This window comes from Kogia breviceps, chromosome X, assembly GCF_026419965.1.
Source record: "Kogia breviceps isolate mKogBre1 chromosome X, mKogBre1 haplotype 1, whole genome shotgun sequence".
Taxonomy (NCBI): Eukaryota; Metazoa; Chordata; class Mammalia; order Artiodactyla; family Physeteridae; genus Kogia; species Kogia breviceps.
Window position 1 is genome coordinate 35,546,661 of NC_081330.1, and position 20,941 is coordinate 35,567,601.

General features: G+C 48.4%; 1 protein-coding gene across 1 annotated transcript; it reads right to left on the minus strand.

Annotated features, from left to right (window-relative positions):
• Nucleotides 1–2,634: 2,634 nt before the first annotated feature.
• Nucleotides 2,635–7,574, minus strand: RTL9 (retrotransposon Gag like 9). Its single transcript, XM_059050668.2, has 2 exons — nucleotides 3,516–7,574; nucleotides 2,635–2,972 (listed from the first exon to the last, which is right to left on the minus strand). The coding sequence occupies exons 1-2, from the start codon at nucleotides 7,572–7,574 to the stop codon at nucleotides 2,856–2,858; spliced, it is 4,176 nt and encodes a 1,391-aa protein (XP_058906651.1). The 3' UTR covers nucleotides 2,635–2,855.
• Between the last annotated feature and the right edge of the window lie 13,367 nt (nucleotides 7,575–20,941).

Here is a 20,941-nt window from a genome sequence, read left to right on the forward strand (position 1 = left end):
TTCTCCAGACACAGGAACTGAGTCTGAAAGTCTGAGCCTGGGCAATGGGGGCAGGGGCAGCAGGGGAGAGTTTGCTGCAGGAAGAAACTGAAGCCCCTCTTCTCACGTGGGCCTCACTGAGGTACAGGGCAGAAGCAATGTGGTTTGGGTGTCCAGGTGACAAAGTGTGGCCCAGTATGAGGAGGGGAATGATCATCCGGACCCCCAACTCCAGTGAACCCGTCAGTGGTTTCAGCCAAGGATGAAGGGAAAGCAGCAACGTTTAGGCCCTTTGTGGATTTGCAGAATCCACGTCCCACCCCTTCAGGGGCCTCCGTGTTCCCACAGCCAGAGGCACCCACCAGCAGCTGGGGCGGGGTGGAGCGGCTGCCCTTGCGTAGCCATGTGGGCAGTCAACCTCCACCGAGGCAGGGTAGGGATGGAGGAACAGGAGAGGACTATGAGAATATGGGAGACTGCCGGGGTCTTCCACAAGTAAGAGGAGGAAACCTTCAAGGGACTGAGGTCCTGTAACACAGCTGGGCACGGGGTCAGTGACATCCGAGATTTTACTGCTTATGGGACCTTATTTTTACCCATGGGCCAGTGGGGCCTGGAGAAACTTGAAACACCATTTTACAGCAGATGAAATTGTCTTAAGTACTTGGGCATATGATAGCCAGCTCCATGTAGATGCTGAGTGGTCATTTCTAATTATAACTTTGACGTGGGTAGAGGAGCAGGGACAGGGCACTGGCAGGGTGTGATTGGGCTTCATTTATTCCCTTTATCTCTAGTGACGTTAGCTTAAAGGAGAGGAAAGGCAAAAGCAAAGGGAAGAAAAATGACTGCGGAGAGAAATAAAGCAAAGAATTGCGATGGTTCTCCATTATTGTGGTTATCAGAAAATTCGCTTCATTTTTAAGACATTTTCCTTCCCATATATATTTTCTAGACTCAGATTGTGATTCTGTATCATCAATTTCTTTTTCAGTAGAGAGTAAAGTCAACAACACCTTCCTGAGCTTAGAGCAACTCTGGCTGAACGGGGAGATCAGAAGTCCGCTTGGGCCTGGACTGGACCAGGTGTGAGCCAACAGGGTCAGAGAAGAGGGGAAAACTGGGTCGCCAGAGGCCTACCACCTAGAATTTGGTTTTCCCAACCAATGGCACCTTCTTTTTCCCCTGAGGCAACAGCACTGGTGATTGATGCATCCTCAGGCAGCCCGAAGAGCCAGATTCTTATCTATATCACCATGAGGCTGCCAATTTGTCTGCTAATCTTTGTTTTTTCTGAGAATCATTTTCCTCTTCCGGAATCAGACCCAATGTTTAGGGTAATGGAGCAGCGGACTTGAATCCTCAGAAAGAATTTCGTCTCTGTCCTTCTCTTTCCATCCCCACTGCCCTGGCCCTAGATTGAGTCATCTGATGAGTCAGTCACCTGTATTATTGCAGTAGGGGGCTCATAACTGCTCTCTGACCCTTCCCCTATCCTGCATCCAAACTGTTGCCAAGTTAGCTTTCTAAAATATGTTTCTAATCATGTCACTCCTACTGTTTTTAAAAGATCTTTGAATAGACCAATTACATGGACTATTTTGAATAAATAAAATGGCTCTGTTAGTATCAAATTCCCCGTTATTCTTATTTCTTGTCTTTATAGCCTTCACCATGATTTCAACCTATCTTACATATACGTTTTCTTGCTTATTGTCTATCTCCCTCTTCCATTCGAATGAAGTTTTCATTTGATCAAGGTTCTTATCTGTCTGTCCCCAAAACAGTGGGGGTAATAAATAATAAATATTGATTGAATGAAGGACTCAATAAATCAAATTCTGTTAGCCACCGTTAATTCTTTTTTTTTTCGTAAATGGACTTTATTTACTTTTACGATTACAAATGTAATACATGCTTACTGTAGAGAATCTGGAAAGTACAGAGAAGTAGAAAGAAGAAAATTAAAACACCAATAATCCCACCACCTGAAGGCAAACACTGCTCATATTACACTCTAACAATCTATGCCTGTTTAAAGACCAAGATCTTTATCAAGAGGTCTGGCCACAAACCACAATAGCCAAGGGGTAGTGAGGGCAATTAACAACTGAGGGGTCACCCAAAGGTCAGAGCTAGAGATTTGACACTGAGGGACAAGACAAGAGCCACTGACAATAGATCAAGACATAAGAAGTTGACAACACAAGAACAAGTCGGGTTATGGTAAGAATGTAGTGAGATGATGCTTGTCAAGAGTTTAGCCCAGTAACTGTCACACAACACATAATCAATAAATGTTAGCCATTACTAAGATTACGACTCTGGGTCAAAACAAATGGTTCAGGATGGAGACTATAAACAGGGCAAGGGCCCTGGAGACCCATTTTAGGTGCTATGAGTTGGGGCATATAGGAACAAGTCTACTGGATGAAAAGGATGGTATTGGAGTGGGCATCACTCTCCTTATAGGCTCCCCTGCCAGGTGAAATGGGACCAGGGCTTCCCCAAGTTTGCCTGATGACATGTGGCAAGACATTCTAAGGTGTTTTTGAGGTAGGACACGGTTTCTCCTGCCTAGACTTCTCCCTGGACCAGGAACTAGGACTGGCCTCGATGGTAATGGGAGTTCAGAACCTCATACACCAAACACTCTTGAAGTCCATGCTCTGATTGTTGGGGCAGGTCAAAGGCTTGTGGGGTGAAAGAGAAGGTCAGGTCAGCCAAGTGAGAGATAGGGTGGGATGCGCCTGGAGGGGGATGCTGAAGGGGGAAGGCCACGAGGTTTAATGATGTAATTGAATGGAATGGGTCCAGGAACCAGTCCTCAAGTTAGCAGCCAAGCTGGATATCACAGGAGAAGAGTCCAGGTAGCATTACTTGTTAGTGGGGGCCTTCTGATGGCCTGTGCTCTGTCGAAGGTGGTCGTGCAGACCCTCTTGAGGGTCTCCATGCTCTTTCAGGTAGTAACAGCGTTTGGGAACATGCTGATGCTGGGAGTGAGAAAAAACAAAAACAGTAGAGGTAAGAGCCATGCTTACTATGACAAGTGGGGTTCTGCCTGGATAATTTCAGTAACTTAGCAGGTCAAGCAACTTGGCTAATGTACCTTATTTGTACAAAGTGTGATCAAGGACTAGCCTGGCCAAATTCCCTAGAGACCTGGGCCTATAACACCTGTGGCTGTAGGTGGGACCCAGTCCCCAAAACGTGACCCCTCTTTTAGAACTGGATGTGGAATAAGTGCAGAGTTGGGACTGAGCCCAGCCATTTCCCTCAGAATCAGAAGACTTGGACCTTTAACCACCCCAGGCCCTCCATATCTTGGGTAGGGCATGGCTCCTCAACGTGGTTAATACACCCAAAATAAGTACATAGCCAGGCCCGCCGATGAAACTCTCGGTTGGGGGTTAGGGTCTAGGAGCTCAATGTCTCTCCCAGCCTCTTCCTTAGGCTACTCAAAGGAGCAGGGTGACTTTGCCATCATCACCTCGTTTTTCTATTCAGAAACCTTGAGTGTGTTTCCCCATCATTACCTCCTCGGCCTGCTGCTGAGAGTTCAGTTCATTCTCCATTGCGTCCTCGTTATTCCGCTTACAGGCTGACGGCAGAACCTGGCTTGAGCTGCCCGGGGAATCCTTCTCTCCAGCCAGCTGGCACTCGGTATAGAGAGACCTGTCTATTAGCTCCTTTAGGCTGCCGGCCACCTTCAGGAAGATCCGGCCCATTTTGGTGGCAACAGCTTCCGAGAGTCCTTCCAGAAACCTGGTCCGCAGAATGGCATCAGACCAAGACAAATGTCGGGCCAGCAGGAGGAAGTCAGTGGCATACTGCCTGACTGACTTCTGGCCCTGCTTGGGATGGCAGAGAACAGCACTGAGGATGTCTATTTCAGATAGGGAGTCATATAAGCCCTGGGATCTGCTCAGGAAAGATTTATCTTCATCGGAGAGGGGGTTTCCTACCTCCATCTGCAAGATGGACCACCTCTCTGCTGCCCCCAGATGCAGAGACACCAGAAAGGCCATTTTCTCTGAATCGTTCAAAAATCCCTTCATTTGCTTCTCCTCATCAATCTCCATCTCCTCCTCCACAGAACATGAACCCCGGGCTGCTTCCTGTTCTTCTAAGAGGTAACAGAGTGCTGGGGTCAGCATGCCAAAAGATGGGACTTCCTCTGGTGGTTGGTTCATTGCTTCAGGGGTCATGGCAGTCACGTGTGGTGTGGACTTTGATCCAGGGGCTGTGACGTTGATGTGAGAGGCAGATGCTTCCCCAGAGTCTGCGGCTTTGATTTCCAGAGTAGACATCATTCCAGAGGCTGTGGTTGCCATTTGGGGTGTGGACATGGCTCCCGGGACTGGAGCCCTCATTAGCGGCATGGATACCCCTCTAGAGGCCGTGGTCGCCATTTGTGGCATGGATATCCCCCCAGAGGCTGTGGCTCTCAGAAGTGGCATGGACATCATTCCAGAAGCCGAGGCTCTCATGAGCGATGCGGACGTTGCTCCAGAAGCTGAGGCTCTCATCGGTGATGCAGGCATCCCTCCGGAGGTTGCGTATGTCATTTGTGGCAAGGAAGTAGATCCAGAACCCACAACTCTTTTTTGCAGTGTGGACGTTGCCCCAGAGGCCATGCTTTTCATCAGCGGCATAGACATCTCTCCGGAAGCCATGGCTGACATCAATGGCGTGGGCATTGTTCCAGAGGCCGTGGCTCTGATGAATGGCTTGGACATCCCTCCAGAGGCCACAGCTGTTGTTTGTGTGGTGGACATCTTTCCAGAGGCTGGAGCTCTCATTAACTCTGTGGACACAGCTTCAGAGGCTGAGGGTCTCCTTAGTGGTGTGGATATAATTCCAGACACTGGAGCCCTTAATAACGGTGGGGACATCACTCCCGAGGCAGGGGCTCGCATTGATAGCATGCACATCTCTCCAGAAGCTGTGGGCATCATTTGCATTGTGGATGTCGCCCTGGAGGCTGGGGCTCTCATCAGTGGCATGGACACCCCTCCAGAGGCCACAGCTGTCATTTGAGGCACGGACATCACTCCAGAGGCTGTGGATCTCATTAGCGAAGTAGATATCTCTCCAGAGACTGAAGCCCTCATCTGTGGCTTGGACATCATCCCAGAGGCTGTGGCTGTCTTTTGTGGAGTAGACATTGCTCCATAAGCTGGGGCTCTCAGAGGCGTGGCTATCTCTCCAGAAGCTGGGGATCTCATTAGTGCTGGGGACATCTCTCCAGAGGATGAAGCTCTTGTGAGCAGTGTGGACATCTCTCCAGGGTCTGAGGCTCTCATCAGTGGTGTGGACACCGCCCCAAAGGCCGGGGCTCTCATTTTTGGTGTGGACATCAATTCAGAGGGTGGGGCTTGCGTCTGCAGTAGGGACATCCCTCCAGAGGTCATGGATCTCCTGAGCGACATGGACATCCCTCCAAAGTCTTGGGCGCCCATTGGCTGACTGGGCATCTTTCCAGAGGCTGTGGATCTCATTAGCGCCATGGGCATGGCTCCAGGGCCTGGGGCTCTCATTAGAGGCATGGACATAGTTCCAGAGGCTGCGGCTGTCATTTGTGGTGTGGACATGTCGCCAGAGGCTGGGGCTCTCATTAGTGGTGTGGACATTGCTGCAGAGGCAGTGTCTGTCATCTGCGGCATGGACACGGCTCCAGAAGCTGTGTCTCTCATAAGCATTGTGGAGATCTCTCCAGAAGCTGCAGTTGTCCTTTGCTGCATGAACATTGCTTCTGTGGCTTTGGATGTTGGTAGTGGCTTGGACAATGCTCCCGAGGCCATAGATCTCATCTGTGGCACGGACATCACTGCCGAGGCTGTGTCTCTCATTAACAGTGTGGACATGGATCCAGAGGCTTTGGCTGTCATCCGCGGGGTGGACATGGCTCCAGAGGCTCTCATTTGTGGTACAGCTGTCACTCCCGAGGCTGTGGCTCTCCTTTGTGACACAGACATTGCTCCAGAGACAGGCGCCCTCATTTGCGGTGTGGACACTGACCCAGAGGCTGAGGCTGTCATCTGTAGCATAGACATTGTTTCAGAGACTGGGGCTGTACTTGACAGTGTGGACATTGTTCCAGAGGCTGGGGCTCTCATTCGCAGCGTGGACATCGCCCCATTGGCTGGGACTTTCATAAAGCCCATGGATGTGGCTCCAGAAGTTCTAGCCATTGCTAACTGTGTGGACATCGCTCTAGAGGCTGTGGTTGACATTTGCTCTGTGGGCTTTGCTCCAGAGGTTGCAACCGTCATCAGTGAGGTGGACAGTGCTGCAGAGTCTGGGGCTGTCTTTAGCAACGTGGACACATTTCCAGAGGCTGGGACTCTCATTCTCGGTGTCGACCTTGTCCCAGGGTCTGAGGCTCTCACTGGTGGTGTGGACATGCCCCGGGAGTCTATTGCTCTCATTGGTGGACTAGACACAACTTGAGAGTCTAGATTTTGTGTTAACCGTGAGGACATCACTCCAGAGCCTTGGGCTGGCATCAGCTGGGTGGGCATCCCTCCAGAGGTTAGGGCCATCATTACCAGTGGGGACATTGCTTCAGTGTGTGGGGCTGGCTTTGGCAATGTGGGCATCTCTCCAGCATCAGGGACTGACAGAAGCAGTGAGGACATTGCTCCAGAGCCTGGAGCTGTCATTAGTGGTGAAGACACTACTCCAGAGTCTGGGCCTGACATTAGCTGGCTGGACATTTCCCCAGAGTCTTGGGTGCTCGTTGGCTGGGTGGACGTTGCTCCAGAAGTTAGGGCTGACATTATCAGTGAGGAGATCGCTTCAGAGTCTGTGCCTGACATGAGCAGTGAAGAGATCTCTCCAGAGGCCAGGGCAGTCATTAGCACTTTAGACATTGCTTCAGTGTCTTCATCTGTAATTTGCAATGGTGACATTCCTTCAGAGCCTGGAGCTGGCATTGGCTGTGGGGACATCACTCCGGGGTTCACATCTGGCATTAGGAGTGGGGAGATCTCTCCAGGATCTGGGGCTAGCATCAACGGTGTGGACATCGCTTCAGAGGATGGAGCTGGCATTGCCAGTGGCGATATTTCTGCAGAATCTGGTGTTGCCATTAGTGCTGTGGACATTGTTCCAAAGTCAGGAATTGTCATCAGCCCTGGGGACATTAATCCATACTCTGAAGTGGACAGCAATGGGGACAGTGTCCCAGAATCTGAGGCTGGCATTAGCAATGGGGACAGCACCCCAGAGTCTGAGGTTGGTATCAACAATGGGGACAGTGCCTCTGAATCTGAAGCTGGCATTAACAATGGGGACAGTGTCTCAGAGTCTGAGGCTGGCATTAGCGGTGGGGACAGTGCTCCAGAGTTTGCTGCTCCCATTAGAGGTACGGCCATGCTGTCAAAGGCTGGGGATGTCATCAGCTGTGTGGACATCCCTCCAGGGTCTGATGCTGAACTTGAGACCATAGGCTGGACACTAGAATGCAGAATTTGGATCTCTGCTCTGTTCTCTATCATTGGTCCAGAGCAGGTGGTCTCCCGGTTTTGGGGGTCGACACTTTCCTCCGTCAGCACATTGCTGAATCGCAGTGAATGTAAGGGTATTGACATATCTGCCATGGCCAAAGGATAGTGTGGAGGGAACCTCTAAAGCAATTATATCAGGGGTCCTGCTGAAGCCCACGTGGCAAGAAAATCTGTAAACAGAAAACAAGTTTAGCAGTCAAAAGCAAATATCAAGAAGATTGGGAAACAGACAAATGATCCATCCACGATGGAGACTTTCTTAATGTGTTGCCAGCTATATGGTATCGGAGATGGGCCTATCGAGTTAAAGAAGCTGTGCAACATTAAACAAATTTGAAGCTGGAGCAAATACCCTCTCCACCCCTATCCTTTTCAAAGCAACCCGCCCCATCACACAGCACACTCTCTCAGTTCATAAAAGCTATAAACGCGGGCAACTTCAGCAGCCAAGAGCCCGTGAGGTCCTGGTTCGAATGAAACAGCAGCACCACCTGCTGGAAAGCTGTGAAAAGTGCAGGTTCCAGAGCTCCGCTCTCTCCCACTACAGCACTAGCAAGCCAGCCAAGGAACTGGCAGGCCTGGATGAGAACGCCCTTTGCCCCAGGATAATCGTTAGTTCCTTGGGCTCATAGAGTCCCGCCAATGGTTTAGCCCTCATTCTACTACTCTGATGGCCCTGAATGCCTTCCTCAGGAAAAGGAAGGCATTTAACTGATCAATGGTTGAGAACATCATTCCATGAATTGAGAATCCTGTTTATTATCATTTGTATTATTAATAACAAAAATCACCACTATTACTACCACTTATTGCCCACCTAGTGTGTTCCAGGCACTATACTTCAGGCAACTGAACACAACTTTAAACTGTCTATAGTGCACAGAGATATGCAAGCATTACCCGTTTGAATCTTACAAGAGACAGTAGTATTATTCCCATTTTCCCAGGTTTCTCAGATTAACTGGGGCTGGGACTAGACTAAGAGCACTGTGACAGTAAAAACTGTTTGTCTTTGACTGTCGCTTCCTCCTCGGGGTTGCCTAGCCTTTGTCATCCCTAAGGCCGCATTCAATTATCTCTCTGATGTCCTAGATCATGGCTCACTGAAGCCCAGTCTCTAGCAAATACAGATTTCAAGTTTCTCTGATGACATGTGGGTGGGCGATCCCAAAGCCTCAGCCCTCCAGCACACTCCCACAAGCAGCCCCCAAAGGGGCTTCTTGGCACAGAGTTTGGAAACCAACATGCACACTACACGATGTTGATACATCCCCACAGCCTGCCCATACCCCCAGTGGAACACTTGCTCATTTGGGACAATGTCACAGAAGTCATCAATCTTGTGCAGTGTGCCTCCATATTTTGGTAGTACCCTATCCTCACCTTACAAAGGAGAAAACTCAGGCCCAGAGAGGCTTAATAATTTGCCTGCGGTCACTTGGATTCACGGGTCCACCCAACTCCAGAGCCCCCTACTCTTCTCCACTGTGCTATAATGATCCCCCTTGTGCGCCCTCTCTCCCTCTTACTCAGTCACATCACCAAGACAGCACCCCGCCCCATCTCCAGCCTGGACAATCCCGAGATGGGGTTTAGTAAAAGAAATACTGGCCTCCTGCTGGGACCTTGGTTACTCTAATAATTGGTGCAATGGGAAAGATGAGTCAAAAGGGCAGTGATAGATGACCACCCCCGCCCCCATCTTTAGAAAAATCCCTGAACATGCCACAGTTTCCCACTAGGCAAAAGCCAGAAAGATCTTACCTTGCCAGTTAGGGAGAAGAGAGGGAGTGTGTCCTTTGCGCCCCTAGCTCTTTTGGTCTGGCCAACTTACTTATGCCCCATGCCCAGCCAGTTCATTAAAGTAAGACCCAATACCAGCAGCTGTTCTCTGCAATCTCCCTTAGCTATCCCCTGCCACGCCCCCCTCCTGCCCGCCAGCCAGCCAGCCTGCCCGCCCACCCGCCCCACTGCTCCTGACTTGCTAGTGCTTGCTCTGTCTCTCTGGTCCCAGATTCCTGCCTCTATATAGGCTCTGACATTTGCCTCTGGCCGCCTTTCACTTGACAGCCCTCCAGAAGCTCCAGAAGTGCATAGCACTTGGCCTATGCAACTCCACCCTGCTTCCCCTCGCCCCCAATAGCTGCACCAGCTCGCTCTGCCTGCCTCTGGCCGTCCCAAAGAAAAGAGGAGTGTCACACAAAGAAAGAGATGAGACCGAAAGTGTCCTAGCTCAGGAAATGCGATGTTCCCTCTGCGGCTGCGCAGACACTGGCGTCCTGGGAGACAGGCACTGCCACCGGTGGGCCGTGGGAGAGCAGGCAGGGCTTAGAGGGAAGGGAACTGGGGCTGGAGGCCGAGTGGGGCAGTGGCAGAACAGTTCAAAGACATTTGGGTGCAGGGAAACCACGGTTTGGAAGGATGGGCCGTGGGGCTTAAGAGAGCCCAGCAATGGCGACAGTTAAAAAGCCAATTGGCCCCGGTGTCAGAGACACGGAGGGAAATCTGGCAACCAGTGACTCTACCACAGGGCTAGAATTCAACAGCGAGGCTCCAGGGTGTCCAGACAGCTGGCAAGAAAAGCACGCCAATATCTTAAGCATACCAGGTGAGGGCTTGCTCATAGAAGCAGGGCTTCAGCCTGCTTTCTAGAACTGGGGCACAAGGTCAGACTAGAAGTAACAGGAAGCTCTGCCAGAGCTCTCTAACCTTCTGAATCAGGAGCCCTCAAACCCCTATACGAAGGGCAGAAATGGTCCCTGAGCCCTGGAGAGGGCAAAGCCTTTAGGTGAAGTTCAAGTATCCCAGGGACTCAGTGTCTAGGGGCTGGCAGGGGCGGGCATTCAGGTCTTTATAAACCTCCCCATGCTCCAACAACCAACAATAATTAGCAACCAACAATACTTGGCGCACTTGGGCTAAGCACGACCCTTGCTTTATATCCTTTGTGCCTCGTGGCAACACCTGCAAGGTAGGCACTGACGCCATTCCCCTTATTTTTTTGCTTTAGAAATTTTTTTCCTTCATTTTCTTTTTTCAATTTTCTTTTTTTATTGAAGTATAATTGATTTACAACGTTGTGTTAGTTTCAGGTGTACAGCAAAGTGAATCAGTTATATATATATATATATATTCTTTTACAAATGGGGAGAGGGGGCTTGGAGAAGTTGTGACCAAGGTCACAGAACTAGTACATGGCAAAGCCCAGATTTGAACCAGGGTCAGTCTGATTCAAGAATCATTTCCTCTCTTTGTAAATAGACAAGTGGTTAGAAACATTCCAAGGGTCACCTTCCTCTTCCCACCCCAACTAATGGCTGAATCATCGCAGTGATAATAATAATAGTAATAATAATAATAATACCAACTGACTTGGAACTCTTCCCATACGCCAAGAACTACACTGAGGGCTTTACAAGCATTCTCTCATTTGATCCTAACAGCCGTTTTTAACTCTCAGTTTACCGATAAGAAAACTGAGTCTCGGTGAAGTGAATTGACATGACCAAAAGCATACAGCTCTGTTTGACTCCAGAACTCACTATAGTATACTACTCAAAAAGAAAAATTCCAGTCACTCTCCCCCTCCCCTAAAGCAAAAACTACTCACAGGGAACCCAACAACAACAATGACAATTATTATTATTATACTTAATAATAAAAGCTAACATTTACTGTGCCAGGCACTGTGCTAAGCACTTTACGCGCAAGATCTCATTTGTTACTCACAACAACCCTATGAGGTAGATACTATCATCACCCTCATTCCCAGATGAGGCAACAGAGGCACAGAGAGGTTAGCTAGCTTTCCCAAGGTCACACAGCTAGGAAGCACTGTTGTTTATGATCATAAAAACTTGGAAATTACCTAAATGCCAATGTTAGAACCCAATCCACTTAATGATTAAACAAATCATGGTGTGCATCTGCAGTGGCCACTGAAAATGATTATCTGATTTTTATGAAATAAATATGTATATTTTTGCATAGAAAAAAATACAGTTTGCAAAGATATATACCAAAATGTTAACAGTGACCATACTGGAGTGATGGGATTAAAGGAGATTTTTACTTTTGTTTTTCTTAGCTGTATTTTCTCATTTGTCCATAATGGACCCATCATGCTTGTGTTAGAAGAAAAAATATATTTTTCTTTCTTTTAAAAGGTGTGTCCCTCTAGGGTTCTATCTCTAGCCCTCCCCCCTCCTCTCTCTGAGTGTCCCCAACATCTCCCGGCCCAAACAATCTTTCTCCCCCAATAGGCTTAATTCTTGCACCACTCAGATCCTTGGTCAGTAGTGACCTCTGAAAACTGTCTCTAATGGCTTGCTTTTATTTTTTATTATTATCAAAAAAAACCAATTTCTTGTTTTTCTACTTTTATTTATGCCTAACAATTACACAAGTAATCTAGGAATATATTCTCAGGATAAAAACTTGAAACCCTACCTACAGATAAAGCTAGTCCTGCACCTTCCCCACCCCCCATCCCCTCAAGTCTGTTCACAGTTGGGTGTGTCTCCTTCCAAACTTTTTCTAGCTGCAATGGCATTTGGAGTTCATATCATGCAATTGCTTGCAAAACCCAGGGTATGCAGAGAGCTACAGTTAGAAAACCATTCTGACACTGGGCTCTCCAGGAGTTCAAGTTCTGGTCCACTGTGACCATTTGTCATCAACCGGCTTCTAAGGCAGCTACTGAGAGAGACTTCTTGCAGGCTCAGCCCATTTGGGTCACAGACTTCCGTTGTATTCGTGCCAGTGTCTTTACAGCCACAGAGAGGGGAGGCCTACTAAGGAAGGAAAAGCCCAGAAACTGCTGCTTAGCATCTCAGATCCCTCACGTCTGGCCCAGTCTGCAGTGATCAATACGGCTATGAGGTGTCATTCTCCTGCCGCCTCACAAAAGGTAATTGAGTTTGGGGGACTGCATGGCTAGCTGCTCGGGGGAAATAAGAATAAACAAGAGACGGTTCAATATGTCAACAAATAGCTTCCCAGCTCTTGAAAATAAACCTTTCCTGAGATTCTGCACGATATCCTCTCTCCCAGCCCTAGCAAACAGGCACCCAGATAACAGAAAAGAGACAACCTCGGGCTAAAGAAATACCTGATCTACTTGAGGGTCCTCTACCTTTCCTGATCAATCAGGGAGGGAGAGACCCTCCTCACCCCCTTGCTCGCCCCCTCCCCCAACAGCCCTGATGCTTAAAATGCCCACCCGGCTCTTTATAAATCGAGGGGGGAAATGGCTAGCATTTACTGAGTCCTTACCCTGCCAGGCACTGTGTTAAGCTCTTTACATACATCACATCATTTATTGCACAATAAACCAATGAAGTGGGTTTTTTACCCTCATTTTATAAATCAGCTAAAGAACCAAAGTAGAGAGAAAATAAAATCAAGTAACTTACCTTGGCTCCCACAGTTGAGAGGGAGTGAAGCTGGGCTTGTCACTCGGGTCTGTCTGACTCAGCTGGTGCTCTTAACTCACAGGAGAGTCACACACTGTCTTCGAGTCTCTGAAGGGCTGTCATATGGAAGAGAGGGTAGGTGTGTTCTTGGTAGCTCCAAAGAGAAGGATTTGACTGTTAGTTGGGAATTACACTTTCATTGGATGTGCTGCAAATTCCCCAAACAACATGTATATGCATGTCCAACTCTATAGGGAAAAGAACATTATAAGAAGAGCAAATGGAACTGCCTTGCATTAGGTGCTGTCCTGAAGGATCTGTGGAATTGGAGAGAACAGGAGGGATATCAAAGGACTGCAAATGGGCAGCGTCCCAATTTTCTTAAATAAGGAAACTACAGACCAGTATACTGTAAACTCCAGAGCTGTAAGCTTGATGTCAATCCTCGGAGAGATTCTGCCGCAGATCATGAAGCAGGTAATTTATAAGCACTTAGGACGTAAGTGGTGATAGGAGGTACCCAGAGGTTCTAGCAGAACTGAACAAATTAAACCAGGTTCCCAAGACTGGCAGCTATCGCAAACCAAAAAACTGGGGAACTGACAGTGGGTTGCCAGATTTTTATTTTTCCAGGTAAAGGAACAAACAAGACAAAACAAACCCAAATTATCATTTCCTAAAAAGGGTTTTCTTTAAACCCCCCAAAGAGAAGGAAACAATCTCAGAATAAAGGACAGTCCTTTAAATGAAATAGGTTTCGCTGTACGAAACACTGGCTACATAGTCCTCGGACTTTCTCACTGCACCCGTGGACTGCTGTGATTTTCACTCAGAGTGAAAATATCCATATAGATAAGATAAGATACCTGTAAGACAGGAAGTCTTTCTGGCCAGAAGAGGGAAGAACAGAGTTTGACCTTAGCCTGAGTGGGGACATTAACATAGGTAAAGGGAAGTGTCCACAGGAAGGAGCCTGAGAGAAATAAAACTTGCCAAGTGCAAATTCAAGCCCTGCTGGGGCAGGACTTGGCCAGCGCATTTGACCTCTGCCATCCCTTGGACCACACGACTGTCTTGTAGGAATATGTGCCTGATGTCATTAAGCATTTGGCTCACAAACCAGTTTCTGACTTGAGACGCTCCAAGCAACCTTCAGACTATTACTTGTCTCTCCAGGGAGAGTTCCTAAAGGCAGATGAATTCACAACTGGCTCAATACCATGGCTAGACTGGGGTTCTACAACAATCTAGAAGGCGTCTGCTAGCCTTGATCCCGTCCTGTTTGCCCCTTTTATCGATGGTGTAAATAAGAGCACAGATGGAATTTTTACACAATTATTCTAGGGCTGAGAAGAACCTCTATGTTCAGCCTAGGAAGTAGGCGTACATTTTCAAATCCCGTTGTTTACAATGTATGTCTCTGCATTTGGTCATTTTCTCTCCTGTTCTTTGTTGCCAATGCAGTAAGCTCCTGCAGTGTGTGCTCGTCAGGGAAAATGCTTAGTGAACATATGGCAGCTGTGAGCTCTGCCCGCTGAAGAGCAGGTAGGTTCTTCTCTACAAAGTGCTGAACATTCATCTCAGGCCTGTCATCTTCCCCCAGGTAACTGGTGTCAGTGGATACTTTCCCGGATCAGAAAAGAGGACAAACTGATGTCCTCTTATTTGTAGAACTGGCCCCATTTCCAAGAGTTTCAACTGGATTTTGACCACATCTGTTGAACTTGAACTTGACCTTGTTTCTCAAGGTGAAGGCAAAGCAGTTGGCAGTACCTGCCATACTCGATCCAACCGCATTTCTCGAAGTGAGGCTGGGAAGCCCTCTGCATGAGTCGCCCCCTGGGAGGACTGTTAAAATGCAGGCCGGCCTGGGGAGGTGGGCTCCACGTTTAAAGAGTCAGAGACTCAGTCGGTCTGGGGTGAGGCCGAGGAATCCTCCTTTTGACCCTAGTGATTCTGAAACCCTCTAGAGATTAAGAACGGCTGGATTAGGGGTTTGTACACCCTGATTTTAACAGCAAACAAACCTGGGTTCCAGCTCCCAGCACTTCGAGTTACCTCGCCTCAGTTATCTTGTCTTTAAAAGAGGGATAATAACAGTACCTACCTCCCAGGGTATTTGAATGTTTTAAACAAAAAAAACATGTGTAAAGTGTCTGGCACCTAGCTGACGCTGAGTCATCTCTCCAGGACCTGCTTATTCATGGGCCCTGCTGCCTGACTTCTGCCCCTGTTGCAAACTGCTCACTCTTTCTAGATCTGGTATTCAAACTGCCCAAGCAAGAGACTCTCATTGGTCCAAATTTAGTCACCACTGTGCTTGTTGGGCAAAGTTCTCATCCCAGGTTCCCTCCTAGGCAACTTGCCAGCCTATAGAGTGACTGCTCTTGAATCAGATGCCCTCTCCTGGCTCAATTGGCTATTGTCAGGGGGATGCAGGGTCCCGCGGGCACCAAACATAGCCACCTATTCATAAGAAACTGCTCCTTCCCTCTGCTAGGGTCTGTGGATGGAAACTCCTGAGAAGGGGCCCGTGGGTGTGGCAGGAATTCTGAGGCTTAGCCCGTCCAGTACACCTAGGCTTCTCATTTATCCAGCCTGCCAAAGGAATGAAGCGTTCAAGTTCACTGAAGTCTCTATTTAATTCCAACTTTTCATCTCCATCAGGCTAGGAACACCAGTTTTCAAAAAAAACTAGACACAGTGAAGGGAAAAAACAAAAACAAAAAAAACCCTTAATCCTGAAAATGAGACCGTCTGTGTCTAGAACACGTTTTTAAGTTTTCAAAGCACTTTCGCATCTATTTCCTCATTGCAGAGCTTGCAAACCGGTGGCCACAGGCTGGATTCAGACTACAGACGGAGTTTATTTGACCCCTGCAATGTTTTTACCATTTTTTAAAGTAGTCGCCAACATTTGAAAGTCAGGAGATTTCACCTATAAAGCTGGATTTCTGGCTTCTCTGGGAAAAACAGAAAGGCTTGGATCCTGGTTCTGAGATGGCTAGAGTCAGGTGGAGCTGAGTAAGCTGCTCCGTGTAGATGGGGCACTGGCTCACCATGTGGGCTCAGTACCCACAAGCCACTTTTACTTTTTCAAGTAAAGAGTAACTTGCTTGGCCTCTGTGGGCCTTTGAAGCCTCATTTTTTTTGTTTTCTGTTTTGTTTTGGGTTTTTTTGTGTGTGTGTGCGTTACGCGGGCCTCTCACTGCCGTGGCCTCTCCCGTTGCGGAGCACAGGCTCCGGACGCGCAGGCTCGGCGGCCATGACTCACGGGCCCAGCCGCCCCGCGGCATGTGGGATCTTCCCGGACCGGGGCACGAACCCGCGTCCCCTGCATCGGCAGGCAGACTCCCAACCACTGCGCCACCAGGGAAGCCCCTGGAGCCTCATTTTCACCCCACGGAGTAGGTAGAGAAGGTGGTTAGGTTAAGAACACAGTTTCTGAGGCCCAACTGTCTAGGTTAGAGTCCCAGCTCTGCCCCTCACTGGCTTTGGGAGTCTGCACGAGTGAAATAACCTCTCTGAGCCTCAGTTTCTTCATCTGTAAAATGGAGATGATGATGATAATAACAATGCCTACCTCATAGGATTATTGGCCCAACTAAATCAGTTAATGCATATAAACTACTTAGAACCACACCCAGTGCATGGCACACACTAAAGAGACTTTAGCTTCTTGCATTGTCCACAATTCCCTACCTGGCTTTTTGACATCCAGAAGATTCTGAAAACTGAAATTTTGTGGCAAGCTCATTTGGTGGTCAAAGTGGGCCTGAATTGGCATGAGGCTATTCATTTATCCAACTTAGAAATATGAGTGTATTCGATCACAGGATACTTGCCCCAGATCCCACAAGGGGTGTTATATATGTTATGTGTACAATATTGCTTTTCTAAAATCTAAAACTTCCGAAATCCAAAACATATCTAGCCCGAGCGGTTTCACATAAAGGATTGTGGCCCTGTATTATTAATTTGTATACCCGGGCTTCCCTGGTGGCGCAGTGGTTGAGAATCCGCCTGCCAATGCAGGGGACACGGGTTCGTGCCCCGGTCCGGGAAGATCCCACATGCCGCGGAGCGGCTGGGCCCGTGAGCCATGGCTGCTGAGCCTGCGCGTCCGGAGCCTGTGCTCCGCAACGGGAGAGGCCACAACAGTGAGAGGCCCGCGTATCGCAAAAAAAAAAAAAAAAAATTTGTATACCCACTTGACAGATGCGGAAACTGAACTCCTGGGTACTAAGCAACTGGCCCAAAGTCCTACGGCTTGGAATTGGAAATAATATTGACCATTAGGCATGAAACCCCTAGCACCTAGTGCTGTGGTATATGTCAGGCTCACTGTAAACATGTTGATACAGGACTCAAGTGGCTACCGGTCAGGGTCCCTTGAAGAACTGAAGACTGCCACCATTTACTGAGAGTGACAAGCCCTTCTCCTAGTAGCATTCTTGTGACCCTTTGCATTAATCTCCACTATTCATACCATTGGATTAGGATTAGGATGGGGATGATTGTCTTCATTTTACAGAGGAGGAAGCTGAGGTCCAGCGCAGAAAACTGACTTGCCCCAAATCACACAGCAAAAGTCAGGCAGAGCTGGAACTAGAAACCAAATGCTGTGCTTTTTCGTCTTAAACCCCAAGGCTGATCCAAGGAAGACATATGCTGAACTTTCTACAGACTGACCCACGCTCTCTGCAGACAATCCTAAAATTTTCAACATACCTGATTAAAGGAGAATGTCCCAAGATCTCAGCAAATACAAAAATGAGACAGCGTGCCTGGGTGGACCTCATCCTTCCCAGTGCCATAGGCAGCAATGTACAGACACCATCCAGTCAGAAGCCAGGGAGGGGAGATTTCTCAAATCCCAAGGAAATCACAGAGACCCTACTGTTTGCTCTTCTCTGTGGATGTTTTAGGAGCTGACATTTACTTATGCCAAAGGCCAAAAGAAATGAAAAATCTACTGGAAAGGGAATTTCATCAGTTATGGAGCAATATCTTAAAGAAACCTTCACACAGTATCAGTTCCCTTGTTTGAAATGCAGAAAATAGAGCACTGCTATTTCTTATTGTTGGCGCATCAGAGACCTGGGAATGAAAACAGCATCACTAGGACCTCTTGCCAGCCCCCTGACTCAGCACAGGGGAGCTTTCTGACACCACTGCCAACTTAACCAAGTTGGAAAAGAGAAGGCAGGACGTGCCCCGGGTGACCTCATGTCTCTCCTAAGCTCATGGCTTGAGTTCCTCCTACCAACAAATCCGCACTTTGATCACACACCCACAGCGACCCAGATCTTTGAATTCAGCAATTCTTTCTCAGGTTTCAGCGAGGCATTGGCAGCCTGAGCTATTTTGGGACACTTTCTCTGCTGTGGATGCCACTTTCGGAATACGCCAGAAACATGCTCAGCACCAGGAGCTCTCCGTCCTGGACCCGTTTTCGGGTTTGCTTGCTCTTGGAGGACAGTCGTTCTTGCCAACCTAATCCCAGGAGCTTGACTACCTTGCCGGGCCAGAGGCTCCAAGAGGCAGTGTGGCTGCCAGCGCCCTCACGGTAAGGGGCATGGAGGCACCAGGCGGCCAGGAAGGACAGATGTCCTGGGGCAGTGTGGGGGAGGTGGTCTGAGTTTGGATGTGGACTGAAACATCCAGGGGAGGGGTGACAGGATTTTCCAAACCTCTTACTCTTACAATCATCACTTCCTAATCTGATGCCACTGACTCAGCAGGCATTCAGGAGCCTGCGGTCTCCATTTTGCTGTCCGAAAATCCTCTGCACCTGTAAGTACCGGGGTTCGTTGCCACCCGTACTGTCTTTTGGGGAGGGGGAGAGGAGGGCAGGGCCTGGGGCAGGTCATCAATATCTGACTCAGGTGTGGGCAGGCCCATGACGTTGGAAGAATTCCTGACACTCTCCCCCCCACCCCCCGAAGTGCTTCTTAGTTCAGAAAATGAAAGTGCCTCTTTGTTCTTTCCCAAGCCCCCAGCGTACCAGAAACTCTACCCGGACTTCAGGGTCTTCTGTTCAGCGGTGCTGTGCACACCTGACGTCTCATGTTGGATTTAATGGGAGAAGTGCACCCTCAGCATTTGAATTTCTTAAATGCAACCACAGCTACTATTGAGGGCACAGCCGCTACTGGCTTCTCCATTTTTTATGCAGCAATTTGTTGAAATGGGGAAAGAGGTACTTGTAAGCGGGAGGGTCGGTGGAAATGAGAATTTAGACACTCCTCCATGGTGAAAAGAGCAGTGTGGCTCGGGCTGAGAATCAGCCCAGTTAGAGACACTGCCATAGTGGGGAGGCTCCATGCTCTGCGGGGAGAGGGTCCCTTCCAGTGCCTTCCTATTTTGATGGAAAGAGAGGCCAGAATAGCTACAGGCTCTCCAGGAAAGAAGCATTTCTGATGCTCTTATTTACCACTTTCCTGAGAGACTGGACGCTGTCTCTGGCTAGTTTGTCAGTCCCTGACGCAGTTCAAATGACTGCTCCAAAGGGGACATTCGGCCCTTTCTTTGGGAGACTAGCGAAGTTCCGTCAAAAGAGCCCCGGATGGGGACTTCCCTGACAGTCCAGTGGTTAGGACTCCGCACTTCCACAGCAGGGGACTTGGGTTCATTCCCCGGTCGGGGATCGGGGAACTAAGATCCCGCGTGCGACACAGCGCAGCCAACAAAATTTTTTTAATTAACAAAAAAGAGCCCCAGATGACAGAGCCAGGCCCTGTTACCTACCCTTCTCCCCGCAACACCAAGACCAAATCATTCGTAGGGGACAGGATATGTTTGGAGGCGAGGGTGAGGAATGCCTTTACAGGAAGTCATCGGGATAAAGCTGCCAGGATCCATACTAAAAACAGTGTCCCTTTGGGCTTTCATAATGACTTCCTGGGCCATGAATAAGAACAGAACGAGGTCAGAAGGTCTTGCCCTTTTTTTTTTCCACACAGCACCATAGAAGGCACATTGTCTTTAGCAGAGAAAAAGAAAAGCTGGCTACCTTCAATTTTTCAGACTGGCAAAATAAGCAGCTCATTATTTATATTCTGCTAAGAGTGCCGGGTCTGAGGAGGATTTGAGAAGAGTGTTAATATCAGTACGGAGAATGAAAAAAGGAAATTCACCTTGTCTCTTGTGGAGACTGGATTAGTTCTCAGACTATAGAAAGAAACTAGTCTCTGGAGGAATTCGGTTTTGCTTTGACTACTGCCTGTTTGTGTGGTCTTTGGTAACTCAGGGAGCTTCTCAGCCCTCCTCCTTCCAAAGAGCTCTGAGAAAATGATGCTTGCATCATAGAACTTCATTATCTGGAAGACCTTTTAGTCAAAGCCTTGAGTGGTGGGTGAGAGGAGGGAGATCGTCCTATGTGATGGATTCTGATTATAACAAAATAATCCAGGTTCTGACTTGGTGGTAGCCTGAATTTGGTGTCTACCTTATGGCATTCCGGGATTATTAAGAACATTCCCTTGCCCTTCCAAATCTCTCCCTATCCACTCCCAAGGGCTTGAAAATTCTTAAGTACGTAATTCCTTTGACTCAGGGCTTTGGCATCAGTTAAAATGCCAACCTCTTGGGAGGGTCAATCTGTTAAGCCTCACCTGGATGCATCCCATCCTGGCAGCAAATTCTGAGAGAAGGGAGAAGAGAAGGAAGGAACATGAGATCATTGTAGGTACAAAGATAAGCCTCAGAGCAAGAGTCTGGAAGCAGGACCCGGGTCAAGGCCAAAATTACCAAGAAAGTCCATTGACAGAAAGGGAAAGTTCTTGCTAAAATGAAGTACAAGACAACTTACTAAGGCAGAGACTTGGGATATGGGTAATAGGACAAAGACCCACTTAAGGAAATGGGGGACATGGAGGAGAAAGTATCCCATCTACTAGCATGGGACAGGAGATAGGAGAGTTCCCTGCACAGGCAACCTCGGGCTCGGTTTCCTGAGCCACTGAACTAGGGACTCTCAAAAGTGTTGAGGCCTCAGTACAAAGAATCAAACAGATCAAATACTTTGTGACTCCT

Excerpts from the sequence above, each read along its gene's own strand:
- RTL9 (XM_059050668.2), bottom strand. The coding sequence starts at position 7,574 with ATGTCAATACCCTTACATTCACTGCGATTCAGCAATGTGCTGACGGAG. Across the intron at positions 2,973-3,515 it reads CTCAGCAGCAGGCCGAGGAG|CATCAGCATGTTCCCAAACG; the intron begins GTAATGATGGGG and ends TCTCACTCCCAG.